Source organism: Cervus canadensis, chromosome 9, assembly GCF_019320065.1.
Source record: "Cervus canadensis isolate Bull #8, Minnesota chromosome 9, ASM1932006v1, whole genome shotgun sequence".
NCBI classification, from domain to species: Eukaryota; Metazoa; Chordata; class Mammalia; order Artiodactyla; family Cervidae; genus Cervus; species Cervus canadensis.
This window is the reverse complement of record NC_057394.1, coordinates 15781513-15802420: the sequence shown is the minus strand read 5'-3', so window position 1 is coordinate 15802420 and position 20908 is coordinate 15781513. Positions and strand designations below refer to the sequence as shown.

The 20908-nt window shown below is 40.8% G+C and overlaps 1 protein-coding gene across 1 annotated transcript in view; it reads right to left on the bottom strand.

Moving 5' to 3' along the window:
* LOC122447237 (ATP-binding cassette sub-family C member 4-like) overlaps positions 1-20908 on the bottom strand; it is a 118114-nt gene that overhangs the window by 86795 nt on the left and 10411 nt on the right. Inside the window, 3 exon segments of the mRNA XM_043477773.1 lie at positions 5076-5294; positions 14422-14542; positions 15035-15145. Coding sequence (XP_043333708.1) covers positions 5076-5294; positions 14422-14542; positions 15035-15145 — 451 coding nt within the window.

Below are 20908 nucleotides of genomic sequence, written 5' to 3'. Positions count from 1 at the left end.
GTAATGCTGAAGAAACCAAAGTTGAACGGTTCTATGAAGACCTAAAAGACCTTTTAGAACACCCCAAAAGGATGTCTTTTTCATTACAGAGGACTGGAATGCAAAGGTAGGAAGTCAGGAAACACCGGAGTAACAGGCAAATTTGGCCTTGGAGTACAGAATGACACAGGGCAAAAGCTAAGAGAGTTTTGCCAAGAGAACACACTGGTCATAGCAAACACACTCTTCCAACAACACAAGAGAAGACTCTACACATGGACATCACCAGATGGTCAACACTGAAATCAGACTGATTATATTCTTTGCAGCCAAAGATGGAGAAGCTCTGTGCAGTCAGCAAAAACAAGACCGGGAGCTGACTGTGGCTCAGATCATGAACTCCTTATTGCCAAATTCAGACTTAAATTGAAGAAAGTAGGGAAAACCATTAGACCATTCAGGTATGACCTAAATCAAATCCCTTATGATTATACAGTGGAAGTGAGAAATAGATTTAAGGGACTAGATCTGATAGAGTGCCTGATGAACTATGGACGGAGGTTTGTGACATTGTACAGGAGACAGGGATTAAGACCATCCGCATGGAAAAGAAATGTAAAAAAAAAAAAAAAAAAGAATAAAATACTTAGGGATAAATTTACCTAAGGAAACAAAAGACGTATATATAGAAAAATATAACACACCAATGAAAGAAATCAAAGAGGACACAAATAGATGGAGAAATACACTATGTTCATGAATTGGAAGAATCAGTATATTGAAAATGAGTATATTACCCAAAGCAGTCTACAGATTCAATGCAATCCCTATCAAGCTACCAATGGTATTTTTCACAGAACTAGAACAAATAATTTCACAATTTGTATGGAAACACAAAAACCCTCAAATAGACAAAGCAATAATGAGAAAGAAGAATGGAACTGGAGGAATCAACCTTTCTGACCTCAGACTATACTACAAAGCTACAGTCATCAAGACAGTATGGTACTGGCACAGAAAACAGAAATATATAGCAATGGAACAAAATGGAAAGCCTAGAGATAAATCCACACATCTACAGACACCTTATCTTTGACAAAGGGGGCAAAACATACAGTAAAGAAAAGACAATCTTTTTAACAAGTAGTGCTGGGAAAACTGGTCAACCATGTGTAAAAGAATAAAACTAGAACACTATCCAACACCATACACAAAATAAACTCTAAATGGATTAAAGATCTAAATGTAAGGTCAGAAACTATAAAACTCTTAAAAGAACAATTATGCAAAACACTCTGACATAAATCACAGCAAGATCCTCCATGAACCACCTTGCAGAATACTGAAAATAAATAAATGGAACCTAATTAAACTTAAAAGCTTTTGCACAATGAAGGAAACTATAAGCAAGGTGAAAAGGCAGCCATCCAAATGGGAGAAAATAATAGCAAATGAAACAACTGACAAAGATTCAATCTCCAAAATATACAATCAGCTCATGCATCTCAATACCAGAAAAAATGAACAACTCAATCAAAAAGTGGGCCAAAGAACTAAACAGGGATTTCTCCAAAGAACACATACAGATGTCTAATAAACACATGAAAAGAAAACATGCTCAACATCATTCATTATTAGAGAAATACAAATCAAAACCACAGTGAGTTGTACAGATTCCTTAAAAAAATTGGAAATAGAACTGTCATACAACCCAGCAATCCCACTGCTGGGCATACACACTGAGGAAACCAGAATTGCAAGAGTTCCCAATGTTTACTGCAGCATTGTTTACAATAGCTAGGACATGGAAACAACCTAGATGTCCATCGGCAGACGAGGATAAGAAAGCCGTGGTACATATGCACAACGGGATATTATTCAGCTATAAAAAGGAATGCATTTGAGTCAGTTCTAATGAAGTGGATGAAATTTGAGCCTATTATACAGTGAAGTAAGTTGGAAAGAGAAACACCACTACAGCATATTAACACATATATGTGGAATTTAGAAAGATGGTAATGATGATCCTATATGCAAGACAGCAAAAGGGACACAGATGTAAAAAGCAGACTTTTGGACTATGTGGGAGAAGGCGAGAGTAGGATGATTTGAGAGAATAGCACTGAAACATGTATATTACCATATGTAAAATAGATGACAAACATTGTATGATTCCACTTATATGAGGCATCTAGAATAGTCAAACTCATAGAAAGAAGTAGAATGGTGATGGCTGTGAGGGGGAGTAGTCTGGGGAGTTAGTGTTTAATGGTTGCAGAAGTTCACTTGGGAAGATGAAAAGTTCTGGAGATGAATAGTGGTGATGTTTCCACAACCAGGTGAATGTACCTAATGTCAATAAATGGTGCACTTAAAATGAGTTAAATGGTAAATTTTATGTTGTATATATTTTATCATAGTTTTTAAAAATCAATGCTCAAAAGTAATTTTACTGAAGCTGTAGAAATATAAATAAGTGACAAGTCATTTTACATATGATCCCTCCCACAAGATCAAAATTCAGCTGAAAAGAGCATGAAATACTGAATGGGCCATTTTAGGAGCAGCAGATGTGCAGCCTTAGAGATTTCCTTGAGACGTGCCTAAGCCCGGAATCCATGGTGTAGATAAACTACAACTATGAGCTGAGCAGCCATTCCATTTTTAATACCTTAATCTGATTCCTCCCCAGGATCAGGAGATGGGGCCTGAGCATGAACCACAAACATTCAGAGGGGCCTTTCAGAGCCACTTGGCAGCACAAGCTTGGCCCTAAGGAATCAGCCCACCTGTAACCTGCAAAGAAGAAGTGTCTTATTTCTGTACCCCAGCAGGACTCTAGATGCAAGGCTATGCATGAAGAAATTTGCCTTTCCCATGTTTCTGGAACTACTTCAGGTTATGACCATAGTTTAATCCCAATAATTATTGATTTGATACAGGGACAATCTTTTCAAGAATAATCAAGCTGGCAAATAAAACACCTTGAGAGATATGTACATTCACACACGCATATGTGCCAAGTCAGATTGGATTTTCCAAAAGCAACTTTCCAAAGTGTTAGTGGGAAGAGGAAGAAAAACGGGTGAACAATGGCTCACCTGTGCCGCAAAGAGCCAGCTTTGACTGAACCATTACCTCAAGCCTAACTTAAGGTTTTCACTGTGCTGTGTTGGTGAAATTTCCTCTCTGTGGGCACTAAGAATGATCCCGAAAGATAAACATCTAGCTAATTTATGAGGAAATCTGGGTATTTGTCTCCTAATATTTGATGCAACAGAATAAAAAAAGATGATGATGAATGACAAACCAGACCTCTGACTAGAGTGTACAGTCACTGTTCCTCTTTCCACATTACCCAGGAGGAAACTGGCTTAGATGCTGTATCTAAACACAGACAGTGAGATTCCAGGGCTCTGAGTTCACACAGCCCTGAGGTTAACAACACTTTGCTCAAGGGAAGATGAGGAGAACTAATCCTGCATTTCGTTAGGACAAGTACTCCCAAGAAACAGAAGCTCTAGGTAAGGAGCAACCAAGTAAAAGTGGTGATAATTTCAATTTAAATGTTTTGTTTTTAGCTTTCAATGAGGACTTTTTAAATAAAAACTATATATGTTTATGGTGTAAAACATGATGTTTTGATATAAATATACATTAGGAAATGATTACTGTAATAAAACCAATTAACATATCCATTACCACAGTTTTTTTGTTTGTGTGGAACAAAAACACTTAAAGATCTAATTTCAAGAACATGACACCATTAAATAAGGATTTTTTTTAAAGCAAATAGCCCAAGGAAAAGAGGTATCCAGGATCAAGTTTACAAAGGGCCCTTCAATTACTGACACAGTGTATTTGTGTCAATTCCTTTGTAAAGACATCTGAAATCCTTACTCCTTTTATATCATTTAAGATCAGAGTAAACTGTGGAATAATGTTATGGCATTTCTCAATATAAAGTCACTGAACACATCAACATAGGTCTTATTTGAAGTGCTATAATGCAGGAAAGGCCCTGGTGGTTCAGTGGTTAGGCCTCAGTGCTTTTACTGCCTTGGGCCTGTGCTTAGTCCCTGGTTGGTGAACAGATCCCACACTCCATTCAGTGCAGCAAAACAAAAAACAAAAAACCTATAATCTTTATTAAAGAAAAAAGGAAATATTTGTTTTAAGAAAATAACTTGAATGAACAGCAACAAATGCTCTGCAAAATTACTAAAACCAATGGAAAATTTCAAGCTTTGTCATGAATATCCAACTATTTTCTTTATTATCATTAAAAGTAATCTTAACTGTAGAATACAGTGAATCTGTTTTTGGCATAGATTCCATTTATATATATATATATATATATATATATATATATATATTTGAAAGTGAAAGTGTTAGTCACTTAGTCATGTCTAACTCTTTGTGACCCCATGGGCTGTAGCCCACCAAACTCTTCTATCCATGGGGTTTTCCAGGTAAGAATACTGAAGTGGGTTGCCATTTACTTCTCCAGGGGATTGTCCTAACTCAGCGATTGAACCCGGGTCTGTTGCACTGTGGGCAGACTCTTTACCACTTGAGCCTCCAGGGGAGTCCATATATATTTTTAGTTGAAACAATTATATTGAATATGATTAAATGGGTAATTCAAAAATACAATCATAAACTTTCTCAAATACATTCTTGTTTCCTAGATTTAATGTTATAGATCCAATCACTAAAACTCATTTTTAAACATAAATTTGGTGTAAATGAAGGTTTTAATGATCTACAATAACAAAATTTCCATAAATACCACTGCGATTTAGGCAGGGAAATCATTGAAAATCAACTAGATACTTTTGATACTTATTTTTTATTAGATTTCATTATAAATTTAGTGGGTATTATGTAATAGCCTATATATAAAATTTATCAAAGGTGGCTTTGACTTGCTGTCAAAAACTTTTTGTTATATATTGGTAAAGTTTGCTTAAATGACAACAAACTTGACTTGATGCAAATAGCAAGCTTCTCTAGTAAAACATCAATGATGCCAGTTACAAAATACTTCTGATGCTTCAGAGGAGGTACACAGTGTGGTACGAAGTGACACTTACCTTGCAGTAGATCATATGGGACATGGCCACTCTAAGCCTCATCCCCACACGCTGAAAATAATCGAAGCACAAGTGGTGCAGAATGGCCCACAGGAGCACACAGGCGCTCAGCACTGCAGCACAGATGTAGGCTTCATACAAAGCATCAGAATCTTTGGGGTCTTCAAAGTAACTAATCATTTTCCACAAAAGTAAGGGCAGAACTACTCTGGTGCATTCCTGAAAGAAAATAGTCTCCATTAGAAATTCAAGTCATACCCATTTTTCTTATCACAAGCTTAACTTTGATTTTTGCTTGTTAAAAAGCATTTTAACAAAATGCTACATCCATGGCTCATCTAAAAGAAAAATATACAAATCCACTATCTTCTATAAGACAAGCAGTTTTAACCTTAGGCAAGAATTTTATGTTCAAAGACAATAAAGTCTTAGCACACTGTGCTTAGTACACTGTGGATACTCAATAAATATCACAATTAGTGCTTTAGAATGCATTTGGCAAGGTGCCAAGTGACTCTTTGCCTAAGATGAATAAAGAAAAAGGTGGCAGAGAAGGGTAAGAAATTTGTTTCCCTATGAACAAGCCCTGCTCACAGCCGGCCCTTGTCCCCGTTCTCTCATCATCCCAGCCCAATAGAAAATCAAGATGGTTTATGTACAGGAAGTGGGCTCTTGCCATCACCTTCTGCTTTAAGAGCCTTTTTGAACTGAGACATTGGCACAAGATCTTTCTTGTGAAAGTTGCTCAGTCGTATCCAACTCTTTGTGACCTCATCCATGGACCATACAGTCCATGGAATTCTCCAGGCCAGAATACTGGAGCAGGTAGCCTTTCCCTTCTCCATGGGATCTTCCCAACCTAGGGATTGAACCCAGGTCTTCCACATTGCAGGCGGATTCTTTACCAGCTGAGCCACAAGGGAAGCCCAAGAATACTGGAGTGGGTAGCCTATCCCTTCTCCAGAGGATCGTCCCGATCCAGGAATCAACCCAGGGTCTCCTGCATTGCAGGTGGATTCTTTACCAACTGAGCTATATGGGAAGCCCAAGACATTGGCACAGACACATCCAATCTTTTTCACCCTAAATTGTACATGCCCAGAGATTAAGAGAATGGAGCCCAGCTTCAGTTGGAGCATCACAAGGAAACCAGGCTGGGGAGGTTCCCAGGCTCTCAGCCCCAGGGAACACTGTGTTAATATGTCTCTACCCTCTAGAAGATGGGATGTTCCTTGGAGTCAAAAATTAAACATGGCAGAAGCCAAGCTTAAAAAAAAAAAAAAAAAAGATGTCATCCATGGTTATCCATCTAACAAACACTGCAGGAGCTGCTTTGGAAGAAATATTACAAATCATCTCTTTCCCAAGGCAAAAGTCAAATCTTAAACCAGTGAGTTGGGAGGCATTGAGGCTTAACTCCTGAGTGAGACTTAGGGAAAGCAATTTTCTTTCCCAAAACTAAAGAAATACTTGCCCATCCTGCCAAACAGCCACTCCATCCCACACCTACCTCCTCCCTCTAGTCAGCCCCCTAAATGTTCCCTTCTCCCCTATTAAGGAAAACCAAGCACTCAACATGAATCCAAGTCACCAAAAGTAAACACTTCCACCCTCAACATCATTTCTTCCACAGACTTCTCAAAAGACAAAATGCCAAAAGTTTGGAAATCTTTCAGGAACTTGACTTTCAAAAAAGATTTTCCTTTTAAGCAATACTTCTTTTTTAATTAATGCAGAAAGCCAAGGTGGCTCATGTACAGGAGACAAAGCTGGGCCATTTCTAACAGTCAGGAGAATAGGACATAACCCCCGCCACTCCTCACCTCTCAGGGGAAGGGACTGGGCAAACTCACACTGGCTCTTTGAGGTCACCCCACTTATACACCAGCAGATGGAAGACTTATCTCTAAGAGGGAGGCCCTGATGACCTGGAGAGGTCTGTGGGTCCCCATGGAGGTGAATGCAGAGGCTAGGCATGCTGGATACTTGTTGGCTGTTCCATTTTAATTATTGTTGGTTTTTCAAGAGCTCCACATCAACATCATCCTGCCATTTTTTTTTTTTTTTCTGAACATCATAATTCATTCTCTCAGAGGACAGAGATTTTTATACTTTAAAATTCTAACCCCAAAAGTTTCACCTTGGACTGACATTGCCTGCCTCTTCCTTCTGGTGCTGCCAGGAGTGCCTGTGCTGTGGGTGGTCACAGCACATGGCTTGGGAATCATGGATGATCTACAAGGTGTTCTGTGTACCAGAGGAATTAAAAGAGGGTTGGAGGTCACAAAGAAAATGTAATTGCATTTTAGAGCTTCCCAGGAGGACCCAGTGACAAAGAACTTGCCTGCCAATGCAGGAGATGTAAGAGTTGCTGGTTCAATTCCTGGGTCAGGAAGATCCCCTGGAAGAGGGCATGGCAACCCACTCTGGTATTCTTGCCTGGAGAATCCCATGGCCAGAGGAGCCTGGTGGGCTAAGGTCCATAGGGTCTCAAAGAGTCAGACACAACTAAAGTGACTTAGCAGGCAGCACATTTGCATTTTAGAGAATCCTGTGCTGAGTTTAGATCTTCTACCATCTCAAACATAATGACCAACAAGCAGCATAGACAGAAGATCACAAAATGAGACATTGCTTCATAAAATCAGTTACTTAACTAACATTCATTCCATTCAACTTAGTAACTAGCTTTAATCATCCCAAATTCAAAACAGCACCTGAAAAAGATCTTTAAAATGTAAAAAAAAAAAAAAAAGTTAAATCATTACTAGCTTTGTCATGAGAAATAATTTCTTTGTAACTTCTCTGAACAGTAGATTGCCAACAGCCAAGATTAGGCAAACAGGAGTATTTGTGTTGTATTTCAGGCTTCTTTTGGTGGACAGGAAAAAAAAAAATCCAGGTTCACTTCTCCTTGAGTTTTAATGGCCCTCAACTTCTGGAATGTCACTGTATTAGAATGAAAAGTTCTGCCAGTTATAACCCTAATACCACAAAGTTAGAAGGAGTTTCATATGCCAGTCAGCATCCTTACCTGGGGAATCAAAGCCACTGCCTAGTTTTACACTCTAAACCGCCAAGACATTGGCTTGAACAGCATGAACAAGCAAGCTCCCTCCTGGGAGAAAGTCCAGTCCTGGCACTTCACAGATGATTTATCTGCTGTCCCCCCAGGGACTGTCTGGCCCTACCCAACTCTCACCCTAAGACCTAGGTCTGGGGTACACCCTGTGTGTGGGGAAGTGTATTTGGAAACACACCCTAGTAACTGACCTGGGGTTCTCATTCTCACTCAGCAAATGCACCTCCAGAATCACAGACATACTGGGCCTCAGCAAGCAACCAGGAGCACTTAGTAACAACATAGAGGACTCAGCCTCTGCCCAGATCATCAGTCCCAACATAGTCACCATCCAAGACCCAAAATCTTCTCACTGGTCCATGTCAGGGAGCCCATCTGGAGCAATGTCTTAAGAGTATGGATGGATTTATAGTTAGCTCACCAGGGCAGCCATAAACTCATCCACTGGGAATAGTAATGAGTGCAAGGTGGCTTCCTAAAGGGCTCCTGGCCCATCTGAACTCAACATGACACTGCTGCTAGTGTCAAAGTCCGAGTCACTTATAGGATTGGGGGTGGGGGATGGTGGTCCAACCTGGACACTCTCATTTATGATCCCTAATCTGACATCCTGTTCCAGGGAGTTCTTAGTATCCCATTTCTTATCCTTAGGCCAAGTTCAGGACACATGTGTCTGAGATCATGAAGAAAAAGCTCTCAAGACGAGCCTTCCTGATCATGGACAAACTTTCAGTCATTGAGATGATCAGGCTCATAAGTCAGAGTGTCTGAGAGGGAACCTCAGTCTGTCCTTGACTCTTCATATGACCACAGACACACTATGTAACTATTTGAACACAGCCTCCTCTCTTCTAAAATGGAAGTAACATAATATCTATGACTTAATTGAATTAGCCAGAGGATTTGGTGATATGACATGCAAAGTGCTTACAGCATTTTTGATACATAATATTTTTGGAGTACTTACTATTGTACTACTACACTATTAATAGTACTGCTTCCCCTGCCACCACCACTGCTACTGAGTATGATCCTCTGTTACTGCCACTAGTACTTCTAGTACTACAGAGGATGAGCCCTGCAACTGCCAGGTCCTCTACTCCCCACTTCTCTGCCATGACCACCCAACAACCAGCCTCCTGAAAGAGGGGCCAGGGCTCTACCAGTTGCACCTTATGCAGCCCCAGGCCTGGCCTTCCTGGATCCCCAGCAGGAAGCATGACTGGGGCTGGAAAACTGTGAAATCAACACTTCACCCTGCCGCAAGGCACTGCAATATCTGGGTGGTCAGAGCCCTCTTAAAGGTAGCACTCTCCCCCATATACCTTTCCCCAGCCTCTGGCACAATGGCTAATCCACCCATGTCATTAATGAGAATTCAACCTGCCAGGACCATCCAGTCACCAGTGAATTGACAGATTCTCTGGTTTCTCCAGTTGTGTGGGGTAGACTTCACCTACCCAGCTGCCTGCATGCCCTTCAGAAGAACACAACCTTTAAATAAGAGCCACACCTTCCACCTGTAGACCACCGGGGCCATCACCTCATCCCCAGTACAATGGACTGATGACACCTCACCATATTTTCCACCTAAAATACCCCTCTCTCAGCAACTGTATCTTCCATCCCTCCTGCTCTCACACACTCACGGGCCACCCGTGTCCCTAAGGCAGCGCTAAGGGACCACAGAGAGCACAAGCCACCCAGTGGGGTCTGCAGCAGGCCCCCAGCAGGCTCAGCCAGAACAGGGGGGCTGATGGCACTGTGTCCCCAGGTGAACTGTCTCACTGGGGGGTCTTGACCCAGAATCTTCAGGGTCACGGAGGTCACTGACCTCATGGCTTTCTACTCTGGTTTTCCCTGCACAACCCCTACTCCACCCTCTGCCAATCCCAGCTACCAAGACTCTCCCTTCAACCAGAAAACCACCCCCACAGCCAGGACAGAAACTAGCATGGAGGGTGTATGAATTCATGGTGAAACTGGAGCTCCTACACATGGGGGTTTTGGCTCACAGTGCCAACCCTTGGGGAAGGGGGAAGCCCAGGAAATGATGTGCTCTTGGGAGTTCTAGGCAGCTTCAGCCCAGATGCAGGGTCCTGGGTTCTGTTCCCCTGGAAGGGGAGAGGCGATGATCCCATCTTAGAAATCATTTATCACATGTGACCTGGTCAAGTTAATTATTACTTGCTGAGTACCTATAATGAACTTCTTATTTCAAAAATTCAGACTTAAATTGAAGAAAGATGGGAAAACCACTAGACCGTTCAGGTACAACCTAAATCAAATCCCTTAGGATTATACAGTAGAAGTAACAAATAGATTCAGGGGATTAGATCTGATAGACAAAGTACCTGAAGAAATATGGACAGAGGTTCGTGACAGGAGGCAGGGATCAAGACTGTCCCCAAGAAAAAGAAATGCAAAAAGGCAAAATGGTTGTCTGAAGAGGCCTTACAAATAGCTGAGAAAAGAAGAGAAGCTAAAGTCAAAGGAGATTTTTTTTTAATATGTTGTTGGATTCTGTTTGCTAGAATTTTGTTAAGGATTTTTGCTTCTATGTTCATCAGTGATATTGGCCTGTAAAGGAGGCAAGGATATACAATGGAAAAAAGACAACCTCTTCAACAAGTGGTGCTGGGAAAACTGGTCAACCACTTGTAAAAGAATGAAACTAGAACACTTTCTAGCACCATACACAAAAATAAACTCAAAATGGATTAAAGATCTAAATGTAAGACCAGAAACTATAAAACTCCTAGAGGAGAACAGAGGCAAAACACTCTCCGACATGAATCTCAGCAGGATCCTCTATGACCCACCTCCCAGAATATTGGAAATAAAAGCAAAAATAAACAAATGGGACCTAATTAAACTTAAAAGCTTTTGCACAACAAAGGAAACTATAAGCAAGGTGAAAAGACAGCCCTCAGATTGGGAGAAAATAATAGCAAATGAAGCAACAGACAAAGGATTAATCTCAAAAATATACAAGCAACTCCTGAAGCTCAATTCCAGAAAAATAAATGACCCAATCAAAAAATGGGCCAAAGAACTAAACAGACATTTCTCCATAGAAGACATACAGATGGCTAACAAACACATGAAAAGATGCTCAACATCACTCATTATTAGAGAAATGCAAATCAAAACCACTATGAGGTACCATTACACGCCAGTCAGGATGGCTGCTATCCAAAAGTCTACAAGCAATAAATGCTGGAGAGGGTGTGGAGAAAAGGGAACCCTCTTACACTGTTGGTGGGAATGCAAACTAGTACAGACACTATGGAAAACAGTGTGGAGATTCCTTAAAAAACTGGAAATAGAACTGCCATATGACCCAGCAATCCCACTTCTGGGCATACACACTGAGAAAACCAGATCTGAAAGAGACACGTGCACCCCAATGTTCATCGCAGCACTGTTTATAATAGCCAGGACATGGAAGCAACCTAGATGCCCATGAGCAGATGAATGGATAAGGAAGCTGTGGTACATATACACCATGGAATATTACTCAGCCATTAAAAAGAATTCATTTGAATCAGTTCTAATGAGATGGATGAAACTGGAGCCCATTATACAGATTGAAGTAAGCCAGAAAGATAAAGATCATTACAGCATACTAACATATATATATGGAATTTAGAAAAGATGGTAATGATAACCCTATATGCAAAACAGAAAAAGAGACACAGTGGTACAGAACAGACTTTTGGACTCTGTGGGAGAAGGCGAGGGTGGGATGTTTCGAGAGAACAGCATGTATATTATCTATGGTGAAACAGATCACCGGCCCAGGTGGGATGCATGAGACAGGTGCTTGGGCCAGGTGCACTGGGAGGACCCAGGGGAATCGGGTGGTGGGGGAGGTGGGAGGGGGGATTGGGATGGGGAATACATGTAACTCCATGGCTGATTCATGTCAATGTGTGATAAAACCCACTGCAATGTTGCGAAGTAATTAGCCTCCAACTAATAAAAATAATTGGAAAAAAAATAAACTTAATTTAGTATTTCTCAAAAAAAATAAAATAAAATAAAAAATAAAGTCAAAGGAGAAAAGGAAAGATATACCCATTTGAATGCGGAGTTCCAAAGAATAGCAAGGATAAGAAAGCCTTGCTTATCGATCAATGCAAAGAAATAGAGGAAAACAACAGAATGGCAAAGACTAAAGATTTCTTCAAGAAAATTAGAGATACCAAGGGACTATTTCATGCAAAGATGGGCACAACAAAGTACAGAAACCATATGGACCTAAGAGAAGCAGAAGATACTAAGAAGAGGTGGAAAGAATACACAGAAGAACTATACAAAAAAGATCATCGTGAGCCAAATAGTCATGATGGTGTGATCACTCACCTATAGCCAGACATCCTGGAGTGCAAAGTAAAGTGAGCCTTAGGAAGCATCACCATGAACAAAGCTAGTGAAAGTGATGGAATTCCAGTTGAGCTATTCCAAGTCCTAAGTGATGATTCTGTGAAAGTGTTGCACTCAATGTGCCAGCAAATTTTGAAAACTCAGCAGGGGCCATGGGACTGGAAAAGGTCAGCTTTCATTCCAATCCCAAAAAAGGCAATGCCAAAGAATGTTCACACTACCACACAACTGCATTCATCTTGCACACTAGCAAAGTAATGCTCAAAATTCTCCAACTGTGGCTTCAACAGTATGTGAATGGAGAATTTTCAGAAGTTCAAGCTGGACTTAGAAAAGGCAGAGGAACCAGAGATCAAATTGCCAACATCCGTCAGATCATAGAAAAAGCGAGAGAATTCCAGAAAAACATCTACTTCTGCCTTATTGACTAAGCCAAAGGCTTGGACTGTGTGAATTACAGAAAATTGTGGAAAATTCTTAAAGACATGGGACTACACCAGACCACCTTATCTGCCTCCTGAGAAATCAATATGTAGGTCAGGAAACAATCATTAGAACCAGACATGGAACAACAAAGTGGTTCCAAATTGGTAAAGGAGTTACATCAAGGCTGTATATTGTCACCCTGCTGATTTAATTTATATGCAGAATACATCATGCAAAATGCCCGGGTGGATGAAGCACAAGCTGGAATCAAGATTGCCAGGAGAAATATCAATAACCTCAGATATCCAGATGACACCACCCTTATGGCAGAAAGTGAAGAGGAACTGAAGAACCTCTTAATGCAAATGAAAGAGGAGAGTGAAAAAGCTGGCTCAAAACTCAACTTTCAAAAAATGAAAATCACTGCATCTGGTCCCATCACTTCATGTCAAATAGATGGGGAAACAATAGAAACAGTGAGAGACTTTATTTTCTGGGGCTCCAAAATCACTGCAGATGGTGACTGCAGGCATGAAATTAAAAGACACTTGCTCTTTGGAAGAAAAACTACAAACCACCTAAATAGCATATTAAAAAACAGAGACATTGCTGACAAACATTCGACTAGTCAAAGCTATGGTTTTTCCAGTAGTCATGTACGGATGTGAGAGATGGACCATAAAAAAGGCTGATCACCAAATAATTGATACCTTTGAACTGTGGTATTGAAGAAAACTCTTGAGAGTCCCTTGGACTGCAAGGAGACAAGAAGTCAATCCTAAAGGACTCAACCCTGAATATTCACTGGAAGGACTGAAGCTGAAGCTCCAATACTTTGGCCACCTGATTCGATGAACTGACTCATTAGAAAAGACCATGATGCTGGGAAAGATTGAAGGTAGAAGGAGAAGGGGATGACAGAGGGTGAGATGGTTGGATGGCATCACCTACTCGATGGACATGAGTTTGAGAAAGCTCCAGGAGTTGCTGACGGACAGGGAAGCCTGACATGTTGCAGTCTCAAAGAGTTAGACATGCCTGAGCAACTGCACTGAACTGAGCACCTGTAAAATGCCTTATGTTACTGGGGCTTTGCCCCAAGTTTACTTCCTCCAAACCACATATTCCTTGAGGTTTTAGGATATTCTTTTGATCAAGGATTAATTTTAGCATTTATATAATTTACTGAGCACCAACGATGTTCTAACATGGTCTAAAATGTCTTTGCTTTTCAGTCCTTCCTCCCATGACACTATGTGTTAATTGGTTAAAAGACAAATGGTAATCTCCAGAGGACCAATTCCCTAGATAAACACCTGTTTATGCTGAAGATAAATACAATCACTAGGCTACAGGATGTTAAACCACTGATCTCTCTCACCAGTCACATCCATTTCAGTACTGGCCCACGTACAATGAAAGCAATGCACTGTATGTAAAAGATTTTACCTCAGAAAATACAAAAATTGCAGATAACAAATAGGATTTCCAGTAACACTTTATGATTGCTTTCTTTAAAGAAGGCTTCTGTCCATTTTTCTCAGCTCTCTCAGTTTCTTGCTTCCAGTACCTGCGATGAGAAAAATCACAGTAAAGAACAGTCCTGCCATAGGGGAAATGGGGGAGGGGCAGAGTGGAAGCCTTCACTACAGGGCGCTTTGTGGCTGCCCCACAGATACTGGCTAACTGCTCACAGGGCTCCTGAAGGATGAGTGGTGTACTGAAGCACCAGAAAAACAGGCCTTGAGGCTTTGCTGGATTCACAGGTCATGAGCAGCTCAGGAGGGCAGACACTGTCCTCCAGGGACTCCACCTCCAGGGACAGAGCTTGGCCTCCAGGGCCATGGGTGCGGGCTCCCTCCACATCCACAGATGCACAGGGAACACAGGCTCCCCCAGCCTCCAAAGTGGGCTAAGCCCAGGGTCAGCATGAAGGGGTGAGCATGCAGAGTCAGGGGAGGAGGCTCAGAAGAACCCAGAGGAAGGCAAAGCCCCCTCACACCTTTAGCCCCATGTGGAAATCATCACTTTTCCTCCCCTTCTCCCTCCTGTCTGTGCTCACCCTTGCAGCTCTTCTCCAACATGCTGGGAGCAATCTTTTGGAAGCACTGAGTGTATTTCATTTTCTTTCAATCTCCATTTGTGACCAAACAGGAAAAAGGGATTAAGCCACCTGTTAAAAATTAAGAGAAAAGGAGAGGTATATATTCAAATTATATAACTCTAATTAGAATCCTACATTCATGGGCTTTGTAAAAAAAAAAAAAAATAGTCTACACTGTAAATACATAGAAATATGGAAGAAAAAAATTGGATATGTATTTACACACACATACTGTCTAGCTCTATATCCTGAAAGACCATGGAAGCAATGATACACTAACAAAGAACACTCCAGACCCAGATCTTGGAGTTATTTTTTTTTAACATACACAATTATTTTTTTCTTGTGGTGAGAACTTTTAACATCAACTCTCAGCAGCTTTCAAATATGCAATAAAGCATTATAACTATGGTCACTATACCGGACATTACACTGCTATGACTTACTTATTTTAGGGAAGTCTGTCCCTTTGGCCCGCTCCACCCAGATCATGACTTATTAATATCTTTCTTTTCTAAAAGGAACCAAGGTTCCTTGAAGAAATGACTGGTTCCAAGGTTGGGGCAGTGTGTTTTAGCACCTGATAATCACCTTTTTAAATTGTAATATAAATGCCTGACGTTAAGTTTGGAGACATACACCTCAAAGCTATCCATCTCCAATGAACATGAGTCAGTTATACAACTAGATAAAGAGCCAGACCGCCCCACCCATGAAGTTCCCTTTTTCAAAAAGTTCTGGTTGACCTGATAACAGACAATCTCACTGACTGCTTGCTTCTCCCTTCCCGCACTTTAATTCCCACTCTTATTTTTTAAATTCACCAATAAAGAGTGAAGTTGCTAAACTCAAGCGCACCCCACCCTCAATCCCCAAAAGGCAGAATACCAGGTCCAAGTTCTTTCACTCACTAGCTTTCACAGTCTCTTTCTCTACCTAGGACTTCATTATGTAGCTCCAGGCAAGACTCATACTCTTCAGGTCATGTGAGTGATTCACCTTGGCATTTGAAAGTTCCCTGATGGTTGTTGCTGAGATGTGTCTCACAATCCTAAGAACCGCAAGGACCAGTCCAACCACAACACTGGCTCCGGAAGGCAAAGGCCTGTGGGGGCTGCTGTAACTAGTACAGGCCAAGATAATCAGAGCCCCAGGCATTCCCACCAGCTGCATCACTATCTACAGGCTGAGACTAACAGGCAGAGAAAGTAGAAGATGGACCTGGGACAACTTGCACCATAAAATAAGGAAGCACTCAAGGAATCATGAAGATGTGTAGGAAGGACAGAGAAGCCAGCTTGAATGGCTCTTGCTAAACAAATCTGGGATTCTTTAGGCATCAAAATAAATGGCAATGAATCACAATCCATTAAATAACAAAAGGATCCATGAATCCATACTGCTACATAAACATGAGAGAAGGGAAAGCTCTTGCATTCAAGAATGCAAATAAACGTAGAATGAACAATGGAGTTAGAAAATTATCAATGGAAGGAAAACCGAGTAGTTGAAAGTTTGATGTGCAATGTGGTATTTATATAACCTCAAATTACCTTTCTGCAAATTACTTATTAACTATAAAATGAAATGGGCTTCCCTGGTGGCTCAGCTGGTAAAGCATCCCTGCAATGAGGGATCTCTAGGTTGGGAAGATCCCCTGGAGGAGGGAATAGCTACCCACTCTGTTATTCTGGCCTGGAGCATTCCATGGACTATATAATCCATGGGATCGCAGAGAGTTGGACATGACTAAGCAACTTTCACTTCACTTCATAAAATGAAAAACAGTAACTATACAGAGGATTCCTTCAAACCCTATTCAAATTGATTATGTATTGGTTACATGTTAATAATATGCAGAAATAGCCCAAGGATTAACACTATTTTACTGGGTAAGGAAATTTCCAAAGCCAGACAATAATAACCCATGAGCAGAGATCATGTTTCTCTTATTTATTGCATTATTTCTAGTACAATATAGATATAGAGGAGATGTTTAAGAATTATTGTTTAAGTAAATAATGTCTATGAACTATTAAAGAAGGAATAAAAGAGACTGAATTTCAGATTTTGCTAACCCTGGTAATTTGGCACCTCTAAAGAACTCCAGTCCAGGAGTCTGAAGATTGGACCCAAGCACTGAGGACCCAGGGCCTCAACTGTCCTCTACTCCAATTTTCCAATCCAGGTGAGCATCACCATGACCCTTAATATCTGTTGCTCTAAATTTCCTTCTAAAACAAAAGCATTTGTCTCTGTGTTTTAACCACTTAACAGATTTGAAACACCTGGGTCATTCATCCTACAGTTATTCCCTATAGGAAATACTCAGACAATTAGCAGCAGGACTTACTCTGAAAGACCCTCTTTAAAAGTCTGCTTGCAGATTTTTATAGTCAGTGTGGGCCACTAAAGACCAATTCGATGTCATTAGCATAGAGACTACAATTTGGGGAACTTAATGGTTAATTTGAATTTGTAATTTGATTTGTGCACTAGAGTTTTCTTTTGTTCAGACTGTTTATAGGCTTAATGAGCTAAATGTCATGCACATTTGTAAGAAATCTCCTTCTTGGTCCCTTTTGGGAATGAGAGGCACTCCTTGGTCTTTATGAATGACAGGTTACTGTTTTGCCTTATTGCTTAACTTCATGTACTGAAATAGAGCAGACAAAGCTTGAAAAAAAAAAAGGTTTCCTTGCAGAGAAAAAGATACTTAATATCACAAATCCTTGTGTGTGCTAAGTCGTTTCAGTGGTGTCCAACTCTGTGTGACCCTATAGACTGTAGCCCACCAGGCTCCTCTGTCCATGAGATTCTGCAGGCAAGAATACTGGAGTGGGTTTCCATGCTCTTCTTCAGGGGATCTTCCGGACCCCAGGGATTGAACCCATATCTCTTATGTCTCCTGCATTGGCAGGCATGTTCTTTACTAGAGCCACCTTAGGGAAATTTTCAAATTTCAAATTTTCAAATTTCCTTAGGGAAATGCAAATCAAAATCACAATGAGACACCACTTCACACATATTAGGAGGGGTGAAGTAGAAGGAGGAGGAGGGCGAGGTAGAAAGAGGAGGGGAAGGAAGGAAGGAGGGGGGACAAGGTGGGGAAGAGGAAGGAGGATGGGAGAAGGGGGTAAGACAAGCAACAAAAGAATGTTTGGCAAGGATATGGAGAAATTGGAACCCTTGCACACTGATGGTGGGGGTGTAAAACACTGCAGTCACAAAGGGCAAACACTGTATGATTCCACTTTCATAAAGGTGCTGAGAACAGTCAAATTCAGAAAGAAACAAAGTGACCCTGTGGTTGTCAGGGGCTAAGGGAAAGGGGAGTGGGGAATTAGTGTTTAATGACATACTGATGCAGGATGAAAAGAGTTCTGGAAACTGGTTGCACAATAATGTGAATGTACTTAACACTGAACCAAATGCTTAAAAATAATTCGGATGGTAAATTTTATGTTATGTGCATTTTATTACTATTTTTTAAAATTAAATGAGAAAAAAATTCTACTCAATACACCTCAGGTGTGAAATCTTGCTGTGTTAAAGTCTAGATCGCAGCTTTCTGGTTGTGAGAACTTGAACTAGCCTCATAAGCTCTCAGTATTGGCCTCTGACAAACAGGGGGAACATGTGGAGGTAACACTTCCCAAAGCTGCTGAGGGGGTCCTCTGAGAGGATCACTGATGTTCTGAACAAAGTCCTGTCAGACAAACGGAAGCTGTCACCCCCGGCAGTCCTCTCCAGTAATCCCATGTGGTCCCCAGTAGAAAGCCTCTGATAACTTTGATAGACGAGGTTACAACAATAGCAGAGTCCAACAGGAAGAAGAGTCCTCTTCCTTCCTGGCAAGGACTCAGCCAATGAAAAGCCATGGACGCTTTTTTTTGACAGTCTTCCCAACTTCCTTTTCCCTTCTATAAAGGTGTTCTTCATCCCTTGCCCTTTCGGGACTTGTACCTGGCTCACTCTGGTTGCAGGTATGGAACCGCGATTATCTGCTGATCCTGAATAAAGCCATCTTTGCTGGAGAAATATCTGATAGTTAAGGCAACAGAGGAAAGGGGGTCAACATGATCAGGGGACCCATGGACAATTCAGAAAGGCAAATTATCCACTTGACACATCTGAATGGACACTAGCTAACACCTCTCAGGCTGACCAGATGCAGAACTATAAAGACCAAAAGGATCAAGAATAAACTATAGGAGATAAACTTGAATATGTTAGGCTTTTTATTTTGCCTTAAAGACATGGTAGTGAATTTGAATATACCTTTGGGATGTTCTACATCTTCCTGGGGGCTGTAGTTATTGTATAAAGTTACCAAAACTCATCAAACTAAATGCTTAGGAAAGGGGAACAGGTCAAGGGCAGAAAAAGAGCCCTGGAGAGCTCACTCAGCCTCCATCAACAACATGTGGATTTCTGACTGTTAATGAAGAGCAACAAGATTCATACAAGTGGTATTCTGAAAACGGTGCCAAGAATCCTGGTTTGATATTAAACATTTCTATGCTTTCAAGGTTGATAGTTACTGACAGCCTAACAGGACCAACCTCCCTAAACCGTCTCAGCCCTCAGCCAGTTCATACCCACCCTCATGTTATCAGCTTCTCTGACAAGAGTCTCTGGACAGTCTGTCTTGGCACCAGTGGCAGTTTCCACACCCACACTCCCTTTACAAGGAGACAGTTCACTGACTGAAACGTGGCCAGTGTCAGGGGAACAAGGATTTAATCACTCCCTGAAGGGTCAAGTGCATCTGGTCCAAGACCCTACTCAACCCTCATCTCTGGGGGACAGGTCCTGCTCTCACACCCAACCTGCTGGCCTCTGGGTTGAGGGTGGGAGAGAAATGCAGAGCTCACCCCAGAGGCTGCAGTGAGGACAGCGGGGACATCACCAGGGAGAGTCTCAGCAGACTGGGCAGTCTAGTCCCTGACTGGACACAGTTCATAAACTACAAAACTTATTTCCAATAGTGGGGACAAAGAAGAATTATTCAAAAAACCATGATGGGAAGATGAGCTATTTCAGAAAAAAGGAGGAGGACTATCTTTTATCAAATACTAAAAGAAATTTTAGCTGCCTTTATTCTTAGAAATGAACCAAAAATGCTGAAATAAAATGTTTACAGAGGCGCAGATGATGCTGGAATTTAAAAAAGGTTAAAAAGCAACAGAGGAAACCAACATAAATAACGATAGCTCTAAAGTAAAAGACAAATGAAAATCTGGAAAAATATTACAAGCATTATTGAAAATTATTTCAAAATGTAAATGCCTCAGAAAGAAAAAAATCTATTAATAGACAATTCAAAGAAACACAAATAAATGGTCAATAGATGTAAATGTTTCCAAAAAAAGTTCCATCTCTACAGATCAATAAATTCAAATTAAAATTGTTTCACATTTTTTTTAAACTGTAGACCTTGGAAAAATGTAATTCATGTACTCAAAGTTGGCAATAAAATAGGCACACTAAGAGCTACTGTGAGGGCAAACTGGGCAGTTCCCTAGCGGTCCAGATATAAGACTCAGAGCTTTCACAGCCAAGAGCCTGGATTCTATTACTGGTCAGAAACTTAGATTCCACATGAAGAGCAGTGTGGCAAAAAAAAAAAAAAAAATAGAAGAGAGTAAATTGATCTAAACATTGTGGAAAACAATTCAACCTTTCACCAGTCATCCTATTACTAGGACTATAGAAAAAGGAAAGATATACCACACTACATGTTCATGGATATGCATATCATAATTAGCAATAAGCTATATTAAACTGAACTACAAGGTTGCATAAATGACAATTAAATATCATGCTCTG